The sequence below is a fragment of the Halyomorpha halys genome, unplaced genomic scaffold (genome assembly GCF_000696795.3).
Source record: "Halyomorpha halys isolate HHAL.00 unplaced genomic scaffold, Hhal_1.1 Scaffold624.1, whole genome shotgun sequence".
Lineage (NCBI taxonomy): Eukaryota > Metazoa > Arthropoda > Insecta > Hemiptera > Pentatomidae > Halyomorpha > Halyomorpha halys.
Window position 1 is genome coordinate 1,009,084 of NW_027106861.1, and position 18,844 is coordinate 1,027,927.

The window sequence follows — 18,844 nt, forward strand, 5'->3', positions numbered from 1 at the left end:
TATATATATATATATATATATATTTTTAATTCCAACCTTAAATGTCTTTTATCAGTTCTTTCCTTTGATTATGACAGCCAAAAATTTCATCAGCTATTGGTTCCCAGAAGTTTACAATTAATTTTAGAAAGTGGTGCAAAGTCCCTCTACATACCCATAAACTTTTTGTGATTAAAAATACATAGATATTAAAATAGTGTAAAATAGCAGATTTTTATTTTGTTTATATCATAGGGAAGCTGAGATGTAAATTGCAGAATTTTTCAAGTTAAAACTTAGAAATTGTAGATAAGAGGTTCAAAAATGAAGTGCATCCAAAATCTGGTGTTCAGTAAGTGGTTTCGAATGAAAGTGGAAAATTTAAGAATATGTATTATGTACATGTATTAGAGAAAAAGACCAAATTAAATGGAAAAGTTCATAAAAATACAGCACTTACACTTCACCAAAAATGAAAAAAAAAAAATAATAATTTCTTCTAGATGTAGTTTGTTAAGGTTAAAGAGAAAAGATTGATACAAGTGTTTAGAAATAATTAGAATGCACAGAATAAGGATTAAGATTAATACAAGTTCATCATCTCCCTTGAATTGCCTTTTTTCACACATTTTTTTTTTGCACCTTTCATTAAAATAGAATTAGTAATTCATACATATATAATACATGGGATGTATTATATATACTATATACATATATAATACATGGGATGTATTATATATACTATACTGAGTCTTCTCCCCCTTTTTTTTTGACACATTTAACAATTTGAAACATCACCTTCGAAACATTTATTTAAAATGAGAGGAGAAGACTTATGTTCTGTCACTTTTTCACTTGACTGAAATTGAAAAATTATATGAACGTGCCACTCCCACCCTCCGTGGTAGCCTTACTTATCTTAATTTTGAAACAAGCACTTATAGTAAGTAGTATTGATCGATGTACAACATGTCTCAATCCCTCAAGAAGAGATAATAGAAGGGAATCCTTCCTGGCCAACCTGCTACCTTAAACTCCACTTTAGCGACATTATTATCCCACCTTTGAAATATTAATTTAAAAAGGGAAGAGGAGCCTTAAGTAATAATATTAACTAAATTGAGCAACATTAAAAAAGTGGCTAAACTTGGAAAATGGCATCATAAATGCATTAAATTTATTAATAGATGGTTTAAACAATTGTTTTCTTCCATCAGAAACATTAAATTCATGAAAAGTTAAATGTTGAGCTTGAAATATGAAAAGTAAAAGGGAATTAATAATAATTTTTTTTACTAAGTAAGATGTAAATAGTCCAACAAAATTTTAAGTCCATAATATTTGAAAGTTGATGAGATAAACAAATTAAATGTTTTTCTTTTCAAATAAAAACTGGTATCATATTTGACTATTCACTGTTTAACTTTTTAAAATATATTTATACAATTATAAGAGAGTATTTAGCATAGTTGTTCAATAATAAGCTGAAAAAGAAGTTAATTACACTCCCAATGTTTATAATTATATCATAAGCAATCTTATACATCTCTTACAGTCCCAATGTAGATTGTTTTATAATTATAATAACTGAGTTCTGAAACATGCAATAAGTATACCTTCAAAATTCATGCACTGCAATGCTTTTCTTATCTTGTTTTTTATTTTTTAAAAAATATTTAGAGTGTAAATAATATAAATAATGAATGCATATATTAATAAATTATTGAATACTTACAAACCAAAGTTCTTCATCAAAATATATAAATTGTGAAACTAGTAAAATTAAAAGATCGCCAATTAAACTATAGAGCAGCCTAGTTTAAATGAAAAATTAGGGCCATAAGTTTAAAATAAATTCCTAAAGCAAAGTTGATGAAGTCCTTACTGTTAAAAATATTTATACATAAAAAAATAGAACACATATGACATAACAAAAATATAAATATTTGTGAGGGTTTCATATATTTCATTTTTCCATAAAATAAAACTAATCTGTCTTTTACTCGGACAACAACAACACCTGCTTTTGGAATTGAATAGAAATACAAACTTCTGAATGAACTGTGTGTCCAGTCCATTGCCTAAGTAAGCCAAAACACCAGCGCAGTAGCCAAGCATCTTATCAAAGATCAGCCAATTTATTGTCGACAATGGTGAGAAATGTTATTTTATTTTTATTAAAAATTATATTTTAAAAAGAGAGAGAAAAAAAAGTTTAAAAATAAGCACATGCACAGAACAGTAAAGCAAAAGCCTTAGATAAGACTAGAAAAAATTGCCAGGTTTTAAGCTAGCATTCAAAGGAATAAGCTGGAATAGTATCATATATCAGAAATGTGAAGGTGAATATGAAAGGATCCAGGGTTAACAGGGAAGCAAGGTAAGTGAAAAACAGTGCAATAGTGCAGAGCGTATCTGTATACAGTAGGCATTGTATGGCTTGTAATAACTGTTACTTAAGTTAAATCTACAAACTTTTCAAATTGGAAGAGTAATTAGTGAGTACTGGAAAGAACAAATGTTAACAAGGTATATTCCAACCCTGTCCACTGTTTTTATTTTTTTTTTTTTAGTGTATAACTTTGACAAATTCAAACAGTTTCATCTTTGTGTCAGTGATATAGCCCAGCAAAAATGTGCAAAAGATAAGAACTATGATAAATAAAGGGTTGAAAAGGAAATAAATATAAACTGTTTAAAGAATCATCATCTGGCTTAAAAGGATAAGAACAACTTTAAAAGTTTATATAGTTGATCAATAAACTAATGATTAACGATTTGATAATCCAAATGACAATTCTTATGTTACAAATCAGAGTGAAGAGCGAGAATGCTAAACAAGTTAAATTCAAGTTTTAGAAAAAAACAAACCTGTTTCAGTATAATTGTAAATTCATAAAATTTAGAAAATTTCTTTGAAGTAGAATACTTTCGGCATAAATAGAAGAGAGATAAAATGACTTTGAATAAAAACAAAAAGCTTATGAAGAATTTTAGGTTTAAATTGTACAATATCATTTAAGTGAACAAATTAAGTATGATTCACTAACCTGATAAATTTTATATCTTAAAGAACAAGCTCTATTAATAACCATTAATGTTTCCTATCTAACCACTGAATAAGTCTAACATATGCTTATCCACATTATAAAAGACAATTAAAGATTATGATTTTATTGTTACTGGTATCAGAATATTTTTTAATTAAGTTTTTAGTTTAAACTTTTTAATGCATAAGATGCAAACATTCTTAATAATTGATATATTTATTTAATGAATTGCTTTCTTGTGTAAAAATATAAATACCATAGCTAAAATTGTTTTATCTTTTCCTTTTAATTGAATAGACTTTATATAACCATTCTAAATAGCCTAGAGTGAAGTATCAAACCAAAGGAAAACAAATTTTAATCAAAGAATTGATATTTTAAAAAAATGAATTTAACTTATTTGCATTAATAAGTTATAAAGTTACAGCTTTGTTCAATAACTTATGAAATAAGAAAGAAAAAACAATGCTAAAATAAAATAATTCAATATTTAAGAGGGGAGAATTTCAGGCAATCCCTTAAAAAAAAAAAAAATAAATAAAAAATTGAATAGGAGAAAAGGTACAGAAAAAAAGAATTGCTTGATAGTACGTCACCTAATTTCCATGCTAGGAATTGCCAGTATTAAATCAAAGTCCAAAATACTAAATCTTCATGGTCGGAAATTTCTTCCACTTGAAGATAATACCAGGAATACAATAAATTCGCCTGCCCACTCCTGCGCTAGTAGACAAGTCAAACAACTATCTGTTCTCACTTTATTAACATACATTAACAATGACACCTACAAAATCTAGTCATTTTTAATTTTTTCTATCAGATTTGTGATTTTGTAGATGCCATTATTGGATAGTGAGGCTGGGTTTGGGAGGGGTATTGATAAGGTGACTGTACTACCAAAGCTAGCGTACTGGCGCGAGCGTATGAGGGTATGCCGTGCAGTAGTGTTGGTATTGTTTGGCTCCGAGTATGAGAGCGTAGAGAGGCATTTAGTGAGGCGGCGCGTACCTTGGGACCTTGAGCGACGCACCTCCCGGCTTCGAGCAGGAGACCCTCCTCCAACCCCGTTTAACTGAAACACCAAATGTCCGATCCCCTTACCTTCTTACCTAACATATCACCATAAAAACCTATATCTTCTTCATTCCAATCCACTCATGCACTCTTTATGTACACATAACTTGTCCTCATAAGCAGATATAGTAAGAGTTAGTAACTATACAGGTATATATATATATATATATTAAATTATTTTTATACATACATACATGTAATATATACTGTTAATGATATAACAGTTACACACATTACATACAGTTACACAATTACATTTTTAACACATTAAACAGAGAAATATAAAAAGAAATTTTGCCATCATATTTCATGATTATATTGAATATATACATATTGAAATAAAATAACTTGGTCATCAAGAAATATTAACATATGGTCAAAGAATTCAGATTTAATTATAGTGGACCATGAACATGAATCTGAAAAGTTGCAATTATTTGAAAAATAAAGAATATGTATCATCTTAACCCAAGTAACTATAGCAATTTTATTCATTACTAAGATAAATATTATGTTTAATGTAAAATTTTTAGTAACTATATAATTTTAATATATATTTCTATGTAGAACTTAGACTGTGTCCAAAATTCCTTCTAACAAAATAAATATTTTGAGTTGTGTTCCTTAGATTCTGGATGTGCAATATTAAGATCCATCTTTTTAAAGCTTCTTCAATAATAATTAAAAGTCATTGGCAGTTGTTTATTAATTTTTTTCAGAATTTATTCTTGAGTTACTAACTTTTAGAATAAGCTGACGAACAGAAAACAAGATTTGATGTATTAGGTTACAATGAATTTCAAGAACTAAACTTTAAAAAATAAATAGGTAATGTGCTAATGACTAATGATAAATAATTTGACAAAGGCAATATGGCCTGCAATTATGTTGATAACCTTATGGTTTTGGCTGTGGTAGCGTAATAAAGTAAAAAATGTAATTTTTCATGATATTTTAAAAATTAATTTATAATGAATAGATTGTATTTAAAAATCTTTTATTGATTAATTATTTTTTATTTGGAGAGTTAAAATAATAAAAAATTGTTGGGACCAAATGTATGTTTTTTATAAATACTAAATAAATATCTGAAAATTGGTTAAGAATTTGACTTATAGAACTAAAATTATTAATATAAGTTTAGTTATTAATAAAAAGTATTAATATAAGTTTTTAGTTTGCCAACATTTCAGCCATACAATGTAGTGTATGTTTCTGGGAAGTTTTATTTTTTATTTTATAACTTTGTTTATTTATCTTGGTTGATCGATAGCAATACTGCTTAAAACCTATTCAGAACTTATAGCCTATGATATATGTACATATATATGATGTAAATCGATTTTTCTAACGTGAAAGTTCATTATGGATCTCTCATATGAAAGGAGGGAACATATTTGATATTAGGTATTGGATATAAAATTGTGTTATGATAGAGCAATGAGGATTTTATCAGGGATTACATAATCAACTGTTGATCCTTCCAATCATTCACCTGGCTCTTGAAAATTAAGGCTTACTATGCTCTTGAAGCTACTCAGAGAAAATCTTTTTTTTTTTTATTCTACCAACTATTCAGAAGCTGAAATAGAGGTGTTTCCAGTAGATTATCTACTACAGAGCTGCAGCCACAAGCTCTTCAAATTTATCTCTGAGGCAATAAAATGCAACTACACAAACACACTCTGATGAAAAATTTGACACACGATTCACCTATACTACTAAAAAGGTCCAGATCTAAACATGCCTTATAATGAGAGCCACTATTCTAAATCGGAACAGTCGAGATATTTCAAGGATACTGGAAACAAAATATGTCATTTGTGAGATATGTATTGAGGAAAGATTACACCAAAAAAATAATTGATCTATCGAGTTTCAAATTTCTGATTTTTGAAAAAGCTTATTTCACCTAATGATAAAAATAATTGTCATGTCAACTAAATACTTGAGTCCAAATGCAGACTCCCAAAACACGAGAAATAATTCTATAATTAGTTTAATCCCCTAGTTCCAAAACAATCAATATTTTAATCTGGAGAAAACTTTATTCTTGCCACCAACTCTCCATTTATATTAACTTATACTGAATTATACGAGGAATATCATTTTCCACATTTTTAGCTTAACTAACATTAATTAAAACCTAATTTATATAAAAGCTGTTTTTACTCAAATGTGATGGTTGTACGTAAATAAATATTTCTAAATTTTATTATATTTCTAATGCTTGTAAGAATTCATACAGCTTATATTTCTTAGATTAGATAAATTATATTCACTACATACAATATATTAACAAATGTATAATTAAACAACAGATGAGACTGGATGTTAGAAACAAGTTTAAAGAATCATATATATTCACTCTCCAAAAAAATATGATTTATATTAAAAAGACCAAGTTGTTTTATTCAATAAAGTTCATATCCAATTGGAAATTTAATAAATAAAAGACTGTTTATAATTAGCCATGAAATTTGTGCATATGTCAAAGTGAAGATTACAACTGTTGATGGATTCCTGGGTGAGAATGGTGTTAGCCGAGCTGTAAACAAGACAGTGGGGAAAGATGATTACTTACTATATTATGCTATAATAATCTAAGTGGTGAGTAATGCAAGTGGTTAGTAGTCACACCATACAGCAGCATTGAGATCTCATCAATTTAAGCAGTACATATCTACTAGCTGCTACGATAAAATAAAAAAAATTTATACCAAATAAGTATTTAAGGCAGCTTGAGTCCCCATCAGATTCCTAGATAATAAACAGCAGTCAGTTAGTTATGAATAAAAATATTACACTTACAGAAAAAACATTCTTTCAACTGACAATTTGAAAATTCTGGATTGCATTCTGAAGTTGTGTTTGTATTAAAACCCACACATCAACAATGGACTGAAGGAAAAAAAGACTAAGACGAGTATTCCTAATAAAATAAATAATTTAGAGTAACAATAATTTTTTTTTCACACAGTTACAGTGTGACAACTATAATAATTGGGAAATTGTTCAAAACTAAAATTCGGTTGGATAAATAGTAAAATGTAAGTTTAATTTTTTTTTCAAGTGTCAAAAATTGGAAGGAATGACCCAACAAATAATTTCAATAAAGTTAAAGATTCATTGATCAGAGAACCATAATGTTGTTTAATGTTCAAGGTTAATTGATATTAGGATTGAAAGTAGAAAGCTGTATTTTGGAGTTCTAGTTCTAATTACTACATAAAACTACAACTTGAAGATTTATTAAGGCTAGATATTTATATGACACTACAATACAAATATTTTCTACAAACTGGCTCAATGTTAAATTTCTACTTTAGAAACGGTATTAATCACTAATAAAAAGAAGCATACAAACTACCCTAAATGAAAATCCACTAAAATTGTTAGTTTGTGTTGAGCACCACTTGAATGTCATCGAATCATGCACATATACTCATGCATTAAAAGATTACCAAAACCACCTCAACGTAAATAACCCTCCAGTTTAATCTATTCTATAACTGAAATTGACACATCTTCTTCAAATATTATTGTTTCTTAAAATGAATGAAAACAAGAAAAAAATATGCACTTTGTGCTCCATACACTGAAAATTATAAAAGATAAATCAAAGCTCACTTTTTAAAAGCTGAATTAGGTATGATAAAAATTGCAATACAATATGAAATAATGAATTAAACCAATCTTAAATAATTAAATACACACATCTTGAATATAAGTTCATGATGACCAATTTTAAGGCAGCATGCGTAATAATTCAGTCAATAAAACATGGATATATGGTTATGAATCCAGGAATCGCTGAAGATGTTTTTCCTAATATTTACAGTTTGTCCTTTGCTTTCTGAAACTATTGCAATCTAAAACTTGGATTGGGTGCGATTAAATTGGATTTTATTATCACTAAGTGAACTTTAACCATTAAATGTAGGTAATATCTCATCTTGCAAGCAGGAGTTGGAAACAGTCACATACTTGAAAAAAAAACCAAATGGTAGGGAAAAATATAAGGCTGCTGAAAACATAGACTAGTCATTTAGCTTCAACTTTAATGAGGGTAAAACTAGTTACAACCTGTGAGGACCAGCTTCAACTCTAATGAGGGTAAAAGTAGTTACAACCTGTGAGGACCAGCTTCAACTCTAATGAGGATAAAACTAGTTATAACCTGTGAGGACCAGCTTCAACTCTAATGAGGGTAAAACTAGTTACAACCTGTGAGGACCAGCTTCAACTCTAATGAGGGTAAAACTAGTTACAACCTGTGAGGACCAGCTTCAACTCTAATGAGGGTAAAAGTAGTTACAACCTGTGAGGACCAGCTTCAACTCTAATGAGGGTAAAAGTAGTTACAACCTGTGAGGACCAGCTTCAACTCTAATGAGGGTAAAACTAGTTATAACCTGTAAGGACCAGCTTCAACTCTAATGAGGGTAAAACTAGTTACAACCTGTGAGGACCAGCTTCCAATCAGCTATTCTGATATATTATGACTGACAGTCCAACATTCAACACTACATCAACTTTATAGCATACATAATAAAACGTGTAATTCTACTTGGTTGGTATAAATCAAAAAAACACTATAGTAATTCTAAAACATTTGGTGGAGAATTTGTTGCTCCTGTCGGCTAGTGTCTAATTTTGATATATGAAGATAATCAGTTTGTTTCAAAAGAAAAAAATTTGTTTCATTGAGATCATAATCAAAACTCAATAACATTATTATTACAAATAGCAACTGATAAGAGAAAATAATACCTAGAGACAAAAGAAAACTTTAAAATATTCATCTAAAAATTATCACCTACATAGCTGAAAGGAGATAACTATTTCAAAAAATGAAATAACAGAAAAGTCCCAACAAAGGACAATAAAGTATTTCTAATATAAAAGAGAATTTTTATTTGCAGAATTGAATAACAAATTTTCCTTAAGATCCATGTCAAAGGTATGACATTATACAAAAGAAAAATTACACAAGTTCAAGAAAGATGAGATACATCATTCAAAATGTAAATTTGTTAATTACTTAAAAACATATAGGGAGTACGAGTACCAAAATTGATAAAATTCTAGCATTTTCTATTTTTTAAATGATTATATCAATTGTAATATATGTGCCATGATATGGATTCTAGGACTATCTTCATCATCTGAAAGTAACACAACAAAACCGTTTACACTCCCAAAATATGATTTTTGTGCTATACTTAAATTAATGCGACTGCATTAGTGTGCGTATAAGACTTAAATTAAACTAATTATAAGCCCGAATTATAACCCATAAAGCAAAGGGTTGAAACCATCATTATAACAGCCTCATGTTATGAACATGCAACATAACCTTGGATTGAACCGGACGAGAATGTAGTAGGGAAGACTAGTTGGGCAGAACAGGGACTTGTATAAATACCTATTTTCCCAGAAGAAGACTTCCAAAAAGCCATTTAGTAATTTTAATATTGAATTCAGGGGACAAAAATCAAATTATCATTACAGTTTCTTGTAGAAAATAAATTTTAAGACCACCAGAAAATCAATCGACCAATATGTAAATAAAAAGAGGCATTCTACAGGTACATTGTAATATGTAGGTGTTAAGAGAGTAAACAGTTTCATTATTTTTCAGCAAGATTAATGAATAAAATATATGAAACCTAACCTTGAGGCTTAAATATTAGAATTTAAATTATAATTTAACACAAAAGTTATATCATTTAATCAATTTTGTGCATAACCGTGAAGTTTCAATACCAAAATTTCATAATTTATGACTGAATAACTTTTATGTGAAAATTACTCATAATTACTAAAATCTCAACTTAGAAACAATGCCATAGTAATGCCATCTGTTAAGGTATTGTAGTAATATTATCAAACAATGCCATAGTAATGCCACCTGTTAAGGTATCAAAGTAATATTATTATAGTAATGCCACCTGTTGAGGTATTGTAGTAATATTATCATAGTTATAACTACCCTTTTAGGTAAAGAGGACAAAAAATGTATACTCTTAATTAAACCATCTGTTAAGGTATCAATAGTGGTATTATCAAACTGAACATTTATTAAATATACCTTAATTATATTTATTTAATGAATTAATTGCTTTTTACTCCCATTGGAGAATACTTATGGTCCTTGATTCATCACTTCACATTTACGATGACAGCAACTATATGGCGTATTTTCTTATAGGAATTTTAGAAAAGTTAAAGAGCAGCTATATAGGAAGTTTATGGTGGGGGTCACATAAGCAAGAGGCATGAGCAACAATGGCTTAAAGACTTTCAAGGAATGAATTTCAACCTTTTAAGTGAGCCTCACTCAAGCCAACCTGTTGAATGAGGCGAGAATCTTCTGAGAGCTGCCGCTGAAAGAATTCCAGCTGTAACAATTGAAAAAATTGTGAAGATATTGTGACTGACCCAAGTGACCATCCATCCACATCATTACAAGTTATTAAATAATTTAAAAACCTAAGTTACAAATGGAGTAACCAAATATATATATACAAAAAGTGATACAATGTGTCAACATTAGGTAAAATGTTGCATTAAATAGGTTAGTTTCTTCATGACTCAAATAAATATGTCATAAAATTCAGAAACTCAGGGAATAGTACCAAATACTACATTATTATAGCAATTATATGTTTATGCAGTATATATTTATGTATATAAAAATGTAACCAACACCAATTTAAGAATGATTAAATTTAAAATAATTATAAAACAAAGTAATAGTTTGTTGATCATGAAATAGGATATGGCTTTGAGCATTAAAAGCTTCCCATACCTTGACCCTGTAATAACAGATCTTGTCAAGAAGAAACTGGTTATAAGGAGAGTTTTGGCTGGAATCAGAGGGTATTTTTCTATGCTAAATTAATTAAAACAGAATCAGTGTTCATAAAATAAAATCCACACAATACGAAATGTTAATAGAACCAGTTGTCATATATGCTGAAAAACCATGTATACTCAACAAAAGAAGTATGGGTATATAACAGATAGGTTTTAAAGAGTTATTATGGAAAACTCTTGAGTAAATAAGCAACTATGATCAGCGGCTAAAGAAGCATTCAAAACCAAAATGGTGATTGAAAAAAAAGAGTAATTTGAAGGAGATGGGAGATGGTCAGGGTTGTGGTCAAGAAAAAACAAAAATTAAATGACAACTATTTATTTTCTGATGTTTCGTCCCACTTTGCAGGGTTTCATGAGGGCTAAAAAAGATACAAAACAACTAAAAATATGTTGAAAATGTAAGATAATAAGATAACATTAAAGTAAATTAAGGAGGAGTTAAAAATTATGTAAATATATGTGAAAATTATGTAAATATATGAGAAAATTATATAAAAATTGTTGTTAACGTTGTTAATTGTTGTTTAACGTGCAAATATTGTCAGTCCATTCTTACGATTAGACATATTTTCGAAGAGTGTACTCACTATTTGCCAACAATGAACAGGATGGGACTGACCCCAAATTTATCCGAAACTCTCGCAGATGAGGAAGCTAAAATTGCACGAGTGTTTGAATTTTTAAAAGCACATCGCCTTCTTTATAAATTATAACTCCTCTTCGATTTTTATGTGTTTTTATTTATTTTTTTTTATTTCTATTTTTTATTTTTTTTTTTTATTTTTTTTTTACTTTTATCATCCCATAGGCGTTGATGACCAGAGGGTTTTACGCCTTTAAGCAAAAAATCAACAACAACAATTATATAAAAATAAGATGTACAATAATATACATCTAAAAATAACATAAACTATTATATTTAAAATGAAAAGGAGATGTGATAACACATAAAAATAGAAAAGTAGATATAAGAGAAATAAAAAACAAAAATAGTACAAACTAAGAGACTGAAAATTAAGGAAATGAATTAAGAATAAATGAAGATTAAGAAAAAAAAAAAAAGAAAGAAAGACAATGAAAGAACAAATCAGGACGACCAACCTTTCATATTAAAAGTGGTAGAATGGGGAAGGCAGATATGAGATATGCATAAGAGTGGCGGGGAGATCAAAAACAATTACTTTTAGTGAAATAAAAGAAAAAATATTAAAATAAAACAAATTACAGGAAAGTATAATAATAATAGGAAGCATAAGTAGAAATTAAATGTTAGAATATATAACTAATTAATTGATGAAAAAAAGACATGTTATATGTATGTCTTTTTTTTAAACATATAAGATAGTACAATGAACACAATATAGATGCAATACAATAAATGTAAAAAAAATAAAAAAAATATGATCAATGGATACAATAAAGATATCTGTAGTGAATAAAATACTGTGCAGAAAAAGAAAATATCACCATACTGGTAAAATAATTTGGTGAAGTATGTAAAAACTGTTAAATATAATGATGTAAACTAAACATATAAAATAATTAAATAATGATATCAAAAAGTCATCTTTATTGATATTGATAATAATATTTTGCCTACATAGATAATTGTAACATATATAAAGTATTGAAATGAGTAGAATAATGAAAATGGGGTATATAATGATAACAAAAAAGGTGAAAAATGGATAATAAAAAATATTTGGTGATGAAAATAGAAAAGTTGGTATAATATGGAAAAGCCAAAGCGACTATATATTTATAAAAAAAATTTTTAAAAATGAGGTGTGATATAGAAACAGCGATAGATTCAAGATACAGAAGAAATAAAAATTAATAATAATAAAAAAATTGGAGCAATAAAAGAACAGTAAAAAAAGGGTAGGATAACTGGTGGAAGGGGAAAAGAAGCATTAAGTTATTTTTTGCTTAATTAAGTTTAAAATCTGACTGTAGATATGTGAGATACAGTTTTTCTCAATTTTATAGTTACAATTCCTTTATCATTATTATCTTATTTTCCTATAAATTTTACACCTTTTTTCTTCTATTTCATTTAAATGTAACTGTCAAATCTTCCCCCACTCCCATGTCTATCTCATATCCTCCTTCTTCATTCTAGCACTTTCTTTCAACATGAAAGGTGGTTAAGAATGAAAGGATAGTTCTGAATTTTTTTTTTTTCTTGACCTTCATTTATTCTTATCTTTTTTCCTTAATTTTCTGTCTCTTAGTTTGTACTGTTTTTGTTCTTCATTTCTCTTACATCTCCTTTTCATTTTAAATATACTACTTTATATTATTTTTACATATATATTGTAGTACATCTTATTTTTATTTGTTTTGTTCATTTTTATATAATTTTTCATGTATATTTATATAATTTTTAAACCCACCTTAGTTAACTATACTGTTATCTTATTATCTTACATTTGCAACATATTTTTAGTTGTTTTGTAACTTTTTTAGCACTGATGAAAGTCCTACAAAGTGGGACAAAACCTTGGAAAATAAATAATTGTCAACTACTTTTTGTTTCTTCATGACCCTACCCCTGACCATTTCCTACATATTCACTTATGGCCAATTTATGATTATTACCAAAGTATGAAAAAGAGTTATTGGTTATTAAAAAAACAAACTATGGATAAAGTGAAATGGTTTGTCTTCTGATTTATTAATTCAATAGAGAGGATTGTTCATGTTAAAGTAGTTTCAAAAAACAGTTGTGTTTTGTCTAGATCACATGTTTCCAACTTTCTTTGGCATTGGAATCCTTTTGGTAGAAGTAGAAAAATGGGAGAACCCTTTCGGAAGAATTATAAAAGTAGAGGAGCTCCTACATTATAATTTGGTATAAAATAAAGTGATCTGTCTTTTCAAAAAAAGCTAAGAAAGGCTAGGATACCTCTACAACACCTATGCAAATTTTGAAGAAAATCTGAGAAGGTAAGGTTCAAAACTGGGTTGAGTTGATATGGAACGTCCCATTCTTAATTTTTTGCAGAACTTCAAGAAAAGGTTTGCGGAACTCCAGCTGGAAACCACTGGTCTAGATGGTATAAATAAATACTTCAATGGTAATGTAAAGTATTGTTCATTGCTCTAGAAATTTAACAAGATAGTCAAAGACAATACAATAAACTTTTATTTGGTCCTTAAACATCTCAAGATTAATCAATCCATTGTTTATAGTGTTCATATTTATATTAAACTTAAGAAAAAAGCAGGAATTTATGAATATTACTAGACAAATTCGTAACAAATAATTGCAACCCTCATAAAATCAACAAGAGATAATTTACTAAAATTAGTATTTTGAGAGATATAAAAGATATTTAAATATCAGTGAAGAATTGAATATGAATAATGAAGAAATAGATAAAACTTCCACAGTAACAGATTAGTCATTTAGTTCCAAAAATTTAGTGATTTGAAAAATTTGCAAAGGTTAAAAAATATCCTGTTCTTGATTTATCTAACACAATTTTATTAATTTATCACTAATATAATACAACAAAAGTATTTCCAAGAATTGTAAGATCTGTAATCTTAAGAGACATATATATTTACTTATTACCAAAAACTTTAAACTATTTAAAATGGAATGTTTCAATAAAATAAAACTATTGTTAGATTTATTTGAAACAGTACATAATAAATAAGTAGATTCAATAACCAAGAGGCAAATAATTTTAAAGCTATTTACATTGTTTATGTACATAGGAATTTCCATTAGATGTTAGTATTAGTAAACAAAATTTATCTTGGCTAAGAATTATAAAATAAAGGCACATGTATATCAAACAAACATCTATCACCATATTTATATCAACATTAATTATTGGTTAAAATAGTTTTATAAATAATTTAATACAAATTAAATTATTTAATATTTTTTGTGGTGAAGATTGTGAATGTAGATTTGATTTGAGTAAATCAAATTCCTATATTTTGAAAAAAAAAATATCAACTCAAATGGGAATGGAGAAAAATAATAATATAAGTCAATTAGGCAATAATGGGCATACAGTGAATTTTTTATTGGACAAACATGTAATGATGATATTTTCACTAAACTTTGTAAAAAGAAAACAGAAGAACAAAGAGGAAATTGGTAGGGAGGTGTTAAGGAGAAGTATTGGAACAATGATAATTTTTTTTGTTCTTTCAGGATAGTTCTCAATTAAGTGGTGATGTGGTTTTATATAATGAGCAAGTTAACTGTAACCTTTCCAATTTTATTTATTCATGGTAGGTAGATGTAAAGATATAAATATTGAAATAAATATTTGAGTCTAAAGGGTTTGAGATATACTTGTACTAAAATGCACGACTAATTATAAAATTAGCAGCATGCCAATGATATATTTTGGCGGCATTTAATATTAAATATTTTACATATTGTTTCTTAAATGGTGATAAGCTTGAATAACAGTTACAAACCAGAAAAATAAAATAGATCATATCATATAGAGAATAAATAAGTTAAAAAATGCATTTATATACAAAGAAAAATTTAAAAAGTTTCCAGATATGAAATTGATATCTAACAAAAAAAGGTACATAACGTATTTACAATTGATTTACTGAGGCTTCCTTTCATTGGTACAGTTTATATATGCTAATAAGATGTTCTCAAATTTTCAAAAATAAAGCAATGAGTGAATGTTGGTTTTAAATATGACAATTGATAAGTTAAACTTTCAATGTAAGAGGACAAAATGCATAGTTCTGATGAATAGTTATATATTACCAGTTGCTAGTTTAGAAGTGCCAGTTCCAGTCATTGTGTGTTAATATAAACCAAATAAAAACTCACATGCTGCTCCAAAACCTTATAATCGACCAATGTGGAGAGAGTATATTTACTAAATATATCTTTAGTAAAAACAATGGTTATCAATATTATCTCACGATTATAAACTATTAGATATATTTAAATTATTGTCATAAGAGTTTAAAATTGAAGTTTTAATTAAAAAAATTTTTTTATCAATATATATTAAAACTACAGATCAACAATAGATATGCTGCTCGAAAATGCGATATTTACAACTATAACAAAGATAAAATCACTAAGTAAATTTAGGAAAACATTTTTCTGAGTAACAGGAGGAAACACAGCTTAACTTTTTATTTTAATTAGAAATTTAAATCTTTGAAATCATTCATAATTTTAATTCCTAAGTCACACGTTCTTTAGTTGTTAACAAATATTAGATACAAAAAATCTGCCAAACTAACTAATGCTAAATTATTTGATAAAATTAATTAAGATAGCAAAGAAAAGAAAAATAGTATTTATATATATAAATAAAAAGTAGCACAAAGATTATTATCAAATGATTATTTTATGACAATAATTTAACTTACTTATTTTGCGCATCAATGATGACAGCCCTTGATTCCCCCTTGAATGATACTTGATATTGGGAACTGAAAGTAGCCTGGTATCTCGCTTAGGAGTATCCTTTTTATCTCTTCTGGGCGGAGGAATAGGCCTTTCATCAAATAATGGGAGTTCTGTAGGACGTTCAGGTTTTTCTTCAGAAACTGGAAACCTTATTTTAGGTATTTCATCTTCTGGGCTGAGGCTGACAGAACTTTCTTCCACACATTCTTGGTCAGTATAAAATACGGAACATGATCGCTTATTGTTTCGTGGTTGAAATTTCAATTTAAGGTCTACTTTGCTCAGTTGCTTTTTTAGAGTTCCAATTTTTCTACGCCTTGACTCTCCATCGTCATGTGGTGATGAGTTTCCTGACAGGTTAGAGTCCTCCAAAACATCTATACCCTTTTAAATATAAACTAGTTTTACGATATCTATTGAAAAGCTATTAAAACTCATTTAATATTAAGGATAATGGATAATGATTAAGCTAAACAAGCTCAAAGAACTTATTTATAATGAATATTATTTTATATGAATTATAAATAATTATATAATATCTAAGAATAAAAAGAGAAAGAATTAAAAAAAAAATCTAAATAAGATAAATGGATTCATAAAACTTTAAGGAAGCTGTGACATGCGACCTGAGTAAAACTCCAAAATACATTAAAAAAGGAATGTTTACTTTTAACGGCTAGCTAAAGAAAAAGTCAAGGTTCTCTCTAGTTTAATTTGTTTTTAAATGAAATTCCAATATTTATAGAGTAATAGTATTTTATTTGATTCATAGAATCTAGGAATTGATGGGATACCTTTAATAAATAAACGAAAATATTTTATTGATTAAAGAAACTGGTGTGACTACATTTCCCTGAATGAAAGATGATAAATCTAAGGTAGAGAACACAAAAAATGAAATAAAATAAAAATGGACTACAAACCAAAAGATTTAAACAAAAGAACTAAATAAAACCACAAGAAGACAGGAGTATTTATTCAGGATCAATACCTTAATATTAAAAATCTTTTATAAAAAAAAAAATAAAAATAAATAAGATTTCAAAATAAAATAAATTTACAATAAGTCACAGAAAATAAATTAGTTGTATTTTTTCCTCTTCTCCAATAGCCCAAAAATAATATCTATAAACACACATTGGAACAATAATATGCAAGAAAAAATATTGCATTTTAAACTTAAATATCTAGAATTAATTGAATTAATCAAATCAAGCACAAGGAAACAATGTTTTGATTTTCATCTCTTTTCAAGTTCACTTACTAATCCATGCTGAATTTTAACATACTAATGCTAGAAAATAAAAACACTTCATGCCAGAAATAAGAGATTATTATTTGTAATTAAATTATTTAATATTAGCTATCCAACTATTAACAATTAAAGAGAATCTTCAATAGAATTGAAACAAATAGAATATTCAAAGAACCAACTGGCCAGAACAACAACTATAATTAGTAGTACGGTAGGGAGAAGTCTATCTGGGGTGCTATTTAAAATATTTTCTTACATTGATCAACATCATTTTGATAAACTTTTTATGCGGCGTATTGTAACACCATAAAATAAAATGAAATCATGATAAAAAAGAAGTTAAAATCGTGTTTAATAAGGAGTGAATATATGTTTTCTGCATATTTCTCATATTTGATCTTTCATGTTAATTTTTAAGGAAATGACTCAATTCTAGGGGTCAAGAATAATAATGGCATGTTACAGCTTGAAGATTGAACGTTTTTAGAGGTGCTAAAAGGAAATTGAACCTTTATAATCAGCAACAAAAAAAATATTTAATACTGAAAAACTCTGTTATTGTTCCAGATTACTTTTTAACTCACATTCATATCAGAAATAAATTAAAAAAATATATCAACTTTGAAACTTGGTTAACTTGTTTCAAAGACTTGCAAGTTAATTAAAAATGGCAATTTAGACTTTAATTGCGCCATTAAAAATTGAAACAAAATTTAAAGTAATGTCTAACATAGGTCGTTAGAACTGGAATCTCACGAATGTTACTGTTCGTTCAAGAACAGACTTGAAGAAGTGGGAGAGTGTGAGAATTGAGAATCTAGTCTAGTAGTATGGTTTCATCTATCTAGTATAGTAGTATTGTTTCATCTATCTAGTCTAGTATAAATAGTTTCAGACATAAGACATCAAATTGGAAGGTTACTAACTCTAAAATCAAGGTAAGTATTTTAATCATAAATTTAAGAGTATTCGTCCACCATTTCAATTGGTTCACCTATTCAAAATATTTCAATATATTCCTGTTCCTGGCCTATATGCATTATTTTGCTTTTCCTGACATTGATGGTCATTCCCTTTCTTTCCAACTCTGCTTCCCATTCAGTTACAGCTTGTTGTAGGTTCTCTTTAGTATCTACTATGAGGACAATGTCATCCGCAAATACCATTACCTGGGCCAGGATTGTC

General features: G+C 27.8%; 1 protein-coding gene across 1 annotated transcript in view; it reads right to left on the reverse strand.

The window, feature by feature from the left end:
* Tomosyn (syntaxin-binding protein tomosyn) overlaps positions 1-18,844 on the reverse strand; it is a gene marked incomplete at its 5' end in the record, with an annotated part of 58,563 nt that overhangs the window by 19,440 nt on the left and 20,279 nt on the right. The window contains 1 exon segment of the mRNA XM_067045179.1: positions 16,365-16,788. Within this exon segment, the coding sequence (XP_066901280.1) occupies positions 16,365-16,788 (424 nt within the window).